The sequence below is a fragment of the Chiloscyllium plagiosum genome, chromosome 20 (genome assembly GCF_004010195.1).
Source record: "Chiloscyllium plagiosum isolate BGI_BamShark_2017 chromosome 20, ASM401019v2, whole genome shotgun sequence".
Classification (NCBI taxonomy): Eukaryota; Metazoa; Chordata; class Chondrichthyes; order Orectolobiformes; family Hemiscylliidae; genus Chiloscyllium; species Chiloscyllium plagiosum.
This window is the reverse complement of record NC_057729.1, coordinates 24310654-24320716: the sequence shown is the minus strand read 5'-3', so window position 1 is coordinate 24320716 and position 10063 is coordinate 24310654. Positions and strand designations below refer to the sequence as shown.

Sequence of the window (10063 nt, the reverse complement as noted above, 5' to 3'; positions counted from 1 at the left end):
AATATCAGTATTGCTTTCACATACTGCTTTTACAGAGCATTATTTATAGAGATGGATCTGTCTGAAATATCATGTTATGTCCATTATCTGCACAAGGATAACTACAATGTTACCTGACAACCTTTATTTGAAGAATTCAGATGAAAATCCTGTTGTTCAAAACTATTAAAGGCACAATACAGCTTTTAGACATGCACACAAAATAGACAGAATCAGCTCAGAAGATGAATCATTGAAAGAAGGCCACATATTCAGTTGAATGATCACTGTAAATGTAGTATTTAATGGTTTCCAAAAATAGCAAATGTTGAAAGGAATTGAAAACAAAGCACTGTTTTAAAAGGGGAACTTTATTTATAACACTGAGGGGCCAGGAGCAAATGCACCGATTCAGCTCTGGTACACAATAAATTTGCAAAGCTGTTACTCAGTTTAACCAATACTGCAGTGGCACTAGAAACACGCATTCAAAACTTTTACTACCTTCCCTTTTTTTTGGTACAAAATGGTACAAACAACGATACAAAATATTTGTGCTGTTGACCATTACAAAAAAAGTTTCCTCTAACTGTGCAATGATTTGTGTTGAAATGTGAACACACAACACGAGAAGAAATCGTTCTTTGAAACAACCACAGCCATGCGAGCATCTACGCTTTCAATATTAAAAAAAAGACATGCATAAAAGGAAAAGAAAGCTCCAATTATACATATAACATTAACTAGATGATGTTTGCTTCAGCTGTGTAACATTATGTACACTCTACAGAATGAAATCAAGTGGGTAACAATGCTTTTTAAAAAAAATTAAGTTACTTTAATCAGATGTTTGTTCTACTTTCGATTTGAAAGGGAAATGGCCTTAATGTTAATGAAATCTAACCAGTTCCTTCAGAAAGTCCTTTCCTGTCTTTTTTTTTACACTGCTTGACAATTAGATTTTCAATGTTAAGCTCTATACAACATATACAATGTGATTAGCCACCCACCTGCTTAGTTTTAAACATGGCTGTTAATACACGTGTTTCTATACAGTTCATTTTTTTTAAATGTATCTTACACACCAATAGTTTAAAAGGCAAAAAAGGAAAATTTGTCCATTCACCAGTGTGGAAACAAACTGATTTGTTCATTTTCTCTTCGTGGTCAATACTGGACCAGGGATCAATAGATGGTTGAATTTTAATCGCTCCTGAGATTGAGGGAATCCGATAAAATGTACCAAAAAGGCACTTTAAAAACAGTGTTTCTGTACTAAGAAATTCAAGTTAATAAAGAGCGCCTTTCCTCTTTAGTTGTAAAGCAAAGTTGAGCGATATTCCTGCTGACTGACCAAAAATATGCATAAAAGACAACAAGCATTCATGCTAACAGCTCATGTTCTAAAATAAAAAAAACTAACACACCACTAAAATATTATGGTCAGCAGGGAATATTAATGAAAAAAGATGCCTCTTTTTTTGTACAGTTCCTTCATTTCTAATTTACTATTAGTCATCTTCTCCGCCACCATACATGTCTGCTAACTTCTTGAATCGAGGTCCCCAATCATTAAGATAATCATAATCATGGTCACCAGAGCTGGATGAGTTCAGGGAGCTGACTGAACCTGCAGTTGAACCACTTCCTTCATAGTCAAAAACCAGGAGGGAATCGTAGGGTGGGGCTGTCGGGTCATTGTCCGCTGCTCTGAGACCCTGCAACAGTATTTCAGAAAATCATGAAATCTTCAAACCATTTTAAGACAAATCTTTTTTTTTAAATTAACATTTAAATCTGATCAGTTTTCACGTCAAAAGTTTGCAAAATCCTGGACACAACGTTTTACTTGGTAACTAGTTTAGGATACCATGATAACAGATACTTCAGAAAATATGGGATACTTTCCCAAGATGCAATATTAAATAATTACTATTACTGTGACTGATCATTTCAAATAGTAGAGGAATTTCTTTGAATCTTGTTATTTTTCTTAAATCTTTCCAAAATTCTGTTTAGGAATACATTTTGTACTTCTGGCAAGATGTGGGATGATCTGGAACGTGCTCTGTGTCCATCACATTAAGGAATGCTGGATGTTAGATTTCCATTTCTGTTTTCTAAAGGACAGAACAGTGAATGTCATGCAGCATTCTGTTGAAGAATGATAAAACTAAACCACGTAAGATAAGAGTTAGATTGGCAGGCAGCGTTGAAGGTCCACCTGAGAATTTCTGCAAGCAAGCTGTGCTCAAATTCTTCAGCTAAAGGGCTACTGAAGTAATCACAAATTAATCATCTAACTCTGGTATGAAATGAATTGGGATGACAACAATCTTTCATATCTTGTGGACCTACACATGGATGCATACTTTTCTGCTTGCAAACCTATCATTTAAGTATACAATTTAGCTGAATCCTAATCTCTGAATCTCAACTGAAAATAAACACCGACACTGAAATATGATAGAATAATCGAACAACTTTGTCAAAGATACAGAACTAACAGATTTAGTGTTGTCACAAGTACTGGTGACAAATACACCATATAATTTTTTTTAAAAAGTCTTTGCTATTGTTGCTTGTATGAGGCAATAAACATCAGCCAATTTTTTTTTCATTCGTACCTCATTAATGAAGTCTCCGATATCTCCAGGATGAGGAATAGTTGGGCGCAGTGGATATTGTGGTTCAGCACCAATAGGTCGCTCATCAACCCTCCTGATCCCAGGAGCTTTTGTTAATCCAGGATCCAGTGAGTCTGGCTGCTGAAGCTGGCTCAAGTCATAATCCTGCAGAACAGAGTGGCCTTGCCTTTAAACTGGGTTTCTTCAGAATCATGAATTTTAATAAAAAAAACTCTGACATTCCAGAATTGCTAGAAACTCAGAACACTTACTGAGCAAAGAACTTGCACTTCAGCAAATACTGTACAATCCCCATTCAACAACAATTCACAGGCAGAATTTTCCTGCGCTTTGAGAGACATTGTTTGTGACAATTGGAATGATAACTATAATAGGAGAACATCAGGTTAACATAAAGTGTTAGAAATACAGTGCTGGATAATTTAACACCAGAAATTTCATAGATTTCTGTGAAGTGACATAATATGACAATCCAAAAATGATGCTCTCAAAAGGGACGTTGGGTCCGTTTGAAGATATCATTCTTGTGCTGAGAGTACAGAATGCATGAATGGAGATCTCAAGGATCAGATCTCACCGAGAACAAGCACAAAAATTTGGACGATTAACCTTTAACATTCCAAAAGAAATTTGCAGTGTATCACTGCACACAGTAGAACAAATTCCTGAGAGTACAAAGACGTGTTTTAAAGGTTTAGGATGTTTTCCTGGAGAATATCATTTTGCAGTAAATGCGAATATAAGGTCGATTCAGCACTGTTGAGGAAAGCTCCAGTCTGAAAGAGATGATAGAAGAGCTGGAAAACAAAAAGAGTAATCAAGGAAGTTACTCCTAAAGAATGCTTTCATCCTACAAATCCAAAGAAAGAACCTGGAAAGCCGAGAGCCATCTTAGGAATTTTGCTGCAACTTGGTCTTCATTACCCTAGGTGTGAAGGGTAGTACTGGAAGTGAAACTGAATAAAAGAAGCAGCTTTTTAATTAGATGAGGGATAATATGGGAGAGAGAGATGATTGTGTATGCTTTTTTGTGTATCCATGAATCCATGAGTCTGACCAAAAGCTACTTCAAAGCATTTCCTTCAAGTCACTACCATTTGCTGCAAAATGTCTTCCAAGAATGTTATGACAGTTACAGAGATATCATCTAGACGTGAGACAGAAGTAAGGAGAGCAGATGTAAATTGCAGGTATGCTGTCAAGTGCATCACTCTTGATGTAGAAATCACAGATGCTGTGACTGTGTAAAACTTTTCAGATCCAACAATGAAGCAGCAACTCAGTGCACTCTGGAAGCCATTAACCTAGTAGTGACATTGAAACTCAAAGTCAAGTATCTTGCTCCAATCAAGCAAATGACACTACAAAATGCAACTCCTAGGTGTTGCAAAAAGTTGTGTTGAAGGAATGGTCCAAAAGCAAGGACACAACTGTTGTTCAAGTAGAGTACTGGACTCTCAGAAGTAAATCGATAACCTAAAATAGCACACTGGACCAAAGGTAACAGGATCACTGGCCCACATTTTCCACTGGCCAGATAGCAGGTTTTGCACATAGTTTGACACTGTGGAATCTCATCGTAAAACTTGCTCCAGAAGAATTGCACAGGAAATTTGAAATTTCCATTGAGCAATTCCATTACGCCTGGAATTCTGTGAAAGTCTCCATTTAAATCAAAGACTTTGGAGGGTTCTAATGAAATGAAATTTTAAAAAACCTACTCAAGAAAAAATAGGCTGTTACATACATTTATCTAAAACTGGAGTAGCTATTCAACCAACTGCAAACTTACCTCACACACCCATAACCTCACTTTTCCCAACCACGCCTTTTCCCATAAAATCAAACCTGACATTTTCCCATTCTCCCACATGCAGACATGAACCTGACAAGCTCCACACCTCGCCAGATCAAATCTGACCCAACCTGACCTCCCCTGTCAGATCACAGTTAACCTGGCCCTACCCTTTCCCTACCCCATCCCCACAGATATGATACCACCCAACCCCTCATCATCACTGGACATACCAACATACTTAAACAGTGACTAATGAACATAAAGGATCCAATTGGTACCACCATCAAAACTAACATCATTTACAAAATACCATGCAAGAACTGTAAAAAATACTACATCAGACAAACTAGTAGGAAACCTGCCACCAGGATGCATGAACACCAATTGGCCACCAAAATCCACGACCCACTATCACTAGCTTCTACACACACAGACAAAAAAGGTCACCACTTTGACTGGGACAACACACACATCCTAGAACAGGCGAAACAAAGACATGCACGAGAATTCTTCAAGGCATGGTATTCTAACTAGAACTCCATCAATAAACACATCAACTTAGACCCTATCTACCTTCCCTTGAAAAAAAGAACTGGAACTGACATCAGCCACCTTAAGAAACCAAGACCTATAAATAGAGAGGTGGGACATAACACTAGGTGCTTAACCAGAGACCCACACTGATGATGCTACCTAGTATGGCAACGAAACGTTTGAGAACAAACCTTCAAGCTCAGCAAGCTACATACGTATCATCAACCTGAGCTACAAATCTTCTCAAAAATCAATCACAGACCCCACTCACAAACTGCTCCCCCTCCTCCTCAACTTGACTGATGTGAAAGATTCCCCCCTTCCCCACAATGCAGCCTGTCTGATGTTGCCCAGATATGGACAAATAGGGAAGCTCTTGCTCACCTGCAGATGGGTGAGCAGGAAGATGTGAACTTTGCACCTGCACTGTCCACAGATCAATCAGGAGATCCAGAGGTCCCTAGCGATTCGACAAGAGAAATGGCACAACTGGTACCGTGGCAACAAAAAAAACCTCATGAATGTTGTTTCCCTGGTAGGGAACATTGCCCAGATGGACAGCCAGCATACGATTAATAAACCAACATGATTTAAAGAATGTGTGCAATGTTTATGTGGAGACTGATGAGATTACTGAACTGCTGATGCCTGAAAACAGTCATGTGTGTATATTGGTTATCTAAGGTAACACAAATGTGCCTGATAATGCATGCATATTTCTTTGCATGAAAATTCTGGGGTTAGAAATACAAGCTTTGCCTTGTGCTATACTAGTCATGGACATGACTACATTAGATTAGATTAGATTCCCTACAGTGTGGAAACAAGCCCTTCGACCCAACGAGTCCACACAGACCCTCCGAGGATTAACCCACCCATACTTATTTCCCTCTGACGAATGCACCTAACACTATGGGCAATTTAGCATGGCCAACTCACCTGACCTGCACATGTTTGGACTGTGGGAGGAAACCGGAGCACCCAGAGGAAACCCACACAGGAAGAATGTGCAAACTCCACACAGGCAGTTGCCCAAGGCTGGAATCGAATCCAGGTCACTGGCGCTGTGAGGCAGCAGTGCTAACCACTGAGCCACCGTGCCACCCTTATTACATTACATGCAACCACCATACAAATACTTCATAAAGACTGTTCGAATCAAACTGCAATCCAGTGAGCACAAAAGAAAGGCATTACACACAGCCCTCTCATAAGGATTGCTGCTGGATCCCTGGGAAAAAAAGTTGTGTGCAGCCAGATAAAGTCATAACATGACCATTAAGTAGACACTTAAGGACTTCAACTGATGTCCAGCTGGCAAGGCAGTCCTGCACATTAGACATGCATCATGCTTGATCGGGGATGGGGAATGTGGTAGAAGATCTGCACCCTGCACCATCCTACTCAAGGAAATAGCACTGCTACTTCAACCTGCTTCTGGGTGCTAGAAGAAAATATTAAATTCTGTTGAAAAAATGAGACTTCTGACCTGCATTTAAACCTGATAGTGGGGTAGAGAAGCCCATAAGAAAAATCACATTCTGGCTCTGTTCAATGCTGAAGTCAGTTTCAGAAAATATAAAATTTTATCATTTTGTCTAAACCCAACTGCATATTTTTTGGGGTTAACATTCACTCACTTTTGCCAAGCCAGTCTGTCGCCTGAATGTGTGCCACATTTCCTTCAACAAACTGGAAGAAATACTTGTTTTCAACATATAATTCAGACAAAAGTAGGTAATGCACAATAATTCAGTGCATGCTTTCCAACAATGTTATTTCATTAATGATAATGGGAAAAGAGATGCATCAATAATGATGATTGTTGAACCAATCACAAACATTTAATAAGCTACTTCAATAGTCTAACAATCAGAAAATTCTAAAATCTAATTGTGAAAATCCTGTTTTATCCATTAGAAGCAGGATATACCAGCGTGTTTAATTACAGAAAACGTGTGTAGAATTCTAAGTCCAGAATATGTTAAGGAGGAAAAAGTTTGAATGTGTTTGTCCTGATTTTAATGTGAACAGAGCAGAGAGGTTAAGTGGAAAGCTTGAAATGCCTAAGCTGCATTTTAACGTGAGTGGCATGTCTTTCTACCACAATAATAAAACAAAACAAATGCCGATGCTGGAGATCTGAAATAAAAACAGAAATTGGTGGAGAAACACATCATCTGCAGAAAGAAAGCAATGATTCTTCTTCAGAAGTGTTAGCAGCTGGGAAAAATTGGTATTTATCCTGAAGCCGGGGCTTGGAGATGGGGCTGAAAATGGGGAGGTGAGCGGATAGGTGGAGCCAGAGGCCAGAGAGAAATATTAAAGGGGGAGGGAAACAAGAAGCTTGTGGATAGCAGTCCAGGATAGAAAAAAAAGCTGAGAAAGTGATAACAAGAGCTAAGAGAGAGAAAATGGGCTAGCTGTGCTAAATGCAAAACATACAATATGATAATGGGACAAGGAACATATGGGAATGGATGACTGTACTAAAAGCAGCCCATGACAAAGGACGAGGAATCAGGTGAGTTAAAAAAAAGGACAGGAGAAATCAGATGCTACAGTAATTGAACTCAGACTTGATGTTGAGTCCTAGAGGTTGCAAGGTCCCCAAGCAGGAAATGAGGTGTTGTTTTTTGAGCTTGTGCTGAGACTTGTGCCAGAGATCTTGGCCAGGGAACACGGTGGGCTGTTGAAGTGGTAGGCAACTGGAAACTCAGTCTTTTTGTGGACAATGCATAGGTGTTCTGTGAAGCAGTCACCAAATCTGTATCTCGTCTCCCCAATGTAGAGGAGATCCCCACCTTGTAAATTACAAAGACAATAGACTAGTTTGCATGAAGTACAGGTAAATCGCTGTTTCACCTGGAAGGTATGTCTGAAATCTTGGACAGTGAGGGAGGAGGCAAATGGGCAGGTGTTGCACTTTCTGCAATTTGCATGGGAAGGTGCAGAGGAGGTATGAGGAGATGTTGAGAATGGAAGAGGAGAGGACCAGGGTGTCCCTGATGGAACGGTCCCCACGGATGGCTGACAAGGGAGAGGAGGGTGGTGGCATCCTGTTCGAGGTGACAGAAATAGCAGCTTACAACCCTTTGGATGCAGAGAATGGTGGGGTGGTAAGTGAATACTAAGGGAGACTCTATCATTGCTGTGGGAAGGCAGAAGTGAGAGCAGAAGTGTGGGACATGGGTCGAACACGACTAAGAGCTCAGGATGTTGGGGAATCTTTGGTTGAGGAAAAAGGTGGATACTTCTGAAGCTCCCTTGGGGGAGGTGGCATTATCAGAACCGGTAGGATGGAGACAGATAAATTGGGAGACTGGAATGGAGCCCTTAAAATAAGCAGAGTGTGAGGATATATAGTCAAAGTAGTTTGTAGCGGATATTGGTGGCCAGCTTATCCTCAGAAATGGAAGCAGATGTCAAGGAAGGGAGGAGTCAGAGATGGAACGGGTGAAGGTGAGGGTGGAGCATAAACTAGAAGCAAAATTGATGAATTTTTCCAGTTGCAAAGGAGGGAGGGAAGCCACAGCGATGATGTCATCGATGTACAAGTGTTAAGAGGAAGGATCAGATTTGGATTGGAACAAGGAATGTTACATATACCCACAAAAAGACAGGCATAATTGGTGCCTTTGCAAATACCCATGGCCATCTCTTTGACCTGAAGAAAAAAGGAGGAGTTGTTCCAAGTGATGACACAAACTCGGTCAGGTGGTGAAGGCTGATGGCGGATGAGGTCAGTTCAGGCCTTTTTTCCAGGAGAAAGCAGTGAACCCTGAGACTATTCTGATGGGGAAATGGACATGTAGAGGGATTACATGTCCATAGCAAAAAGGAGGTGGCTGGAGCCCACGAATTGGAAATTCTGAAACAGGTGTAAAGCATCAGAAGAATCGCAGATATAAGTTGGGAGGGACTGGACGGGGGAAAAAAAATCAAACTGAGGTAAGAAGTGATGACTTCTTTGGTCTTTTGGGCATGATATGACGTTGAACTCTTCTTCCATCTTCTTCCTTTTCATTTCCTCTTCAAATTTGTGCTTGTTTATCAAGTACTATTTGGGAACAGAATAAAGGAAGATCTATCCTGAGAAATATTGCAGGATGGAATGTTTCTGGAGGAGGTTCTTTTGCCTCAACTTGATTTGCATGGGGTGGAATGTCATCGAGCAACAGTTAACGATTGGAGGCAAATCTGAACTTGAAATTCAGAAAAGGAGAACATGAAGTAATATTGATAGTACTAATAGTACTGATAGTATCCTGGATCTGGAAATATATGGGGATGGTTGCAGAAAAAAAATTCTATACACTGTATCTACATTAATGGAAAATACAACAGCATTTCATTCCTTAATTGTGGCACCATTTCAAGTAATGAAATATATTTTAAATAGCTGAATGTAATTGCCACTTAGACAGTCCACCAACCCACATTACTGGCACCTTCCACATAACAAATATATTTATTAGAGGATAATACAATCAATGTTTTGAATAGGGAACTGATTAAGGATCTTGTACTGCAAGTGCCTAATGAGGCTTGAAAAATTATAATTTTATGCTCAGATAAATACCCACTGCAACACTATCAAGCCAGAAATCAAAATTTGATGCTAACAAATCCCACTGAGTACATTATGGGGAATTTCCTTAATTCTCAAATTCATCTGGATTCCTTTCATCACAACGATATACACGCAACAAAACCCATAGCAATATCAATGTCCATCCCACAAATATTAATATGCAACTACTCCTCCATCATTGGAATATAAAAGCATAAAAAAATTAACAACTGTCCACCGCAGTCCAACACTTGCACCTCCATGCCATTAAGTAAGCCAAAGCAAAAAGGAGAATTAATTTCATTTCTAAGTTTTACTAAATGCTAAAGGAAGGATAGAAAGGGAGGCAAGAGAGGAGGGGGAGTGGCATTTTCGATAAACGATAGCATTACAGCTGTGCTGAGGGAGGATATTCCCGGAAATACATCCAGGGAAGTTATTTGGGTGGAACTGAGAAATAAGAAAGGGATGATCACCTTATTGGAATTGTATTATAGACCCCCTAATAGTCAGAGGGAAATTGAGAAACAA

At 39.6% G+C, this 10063-nt stretch overlaps 1 protein-coding gene across 2 annotated transcripts in view; it reads right to left on the bottom strand.

The window, feature by feature from the left end:
* Positions 1-332: 332 nt before the first annotated feature.
* Positions 333-10063, bottom strand: part of LOC122560076 (cadherin-4-like) — a 668379-nt gene continuing 658648 nt past the window's right edge. For both annotated transcript variants that reach the window (XM_043710292.1, XM_043710293.1), the window contains 2 exons: positions 2607-2771; positions 333-1697 (listed from right to left, as the gene is read on the bottom strand). In XM_043710292.1, the coding sequence (XP_043566227.1) occupies positions 1491-1697; positions 2607-2771 (372 nt within the window). In that variant the 3' untranslated portion in view covers positions 333-1490. The remainder of the gene's footprint in view (positions 1698-2606; positions 2772-10063) is intronic.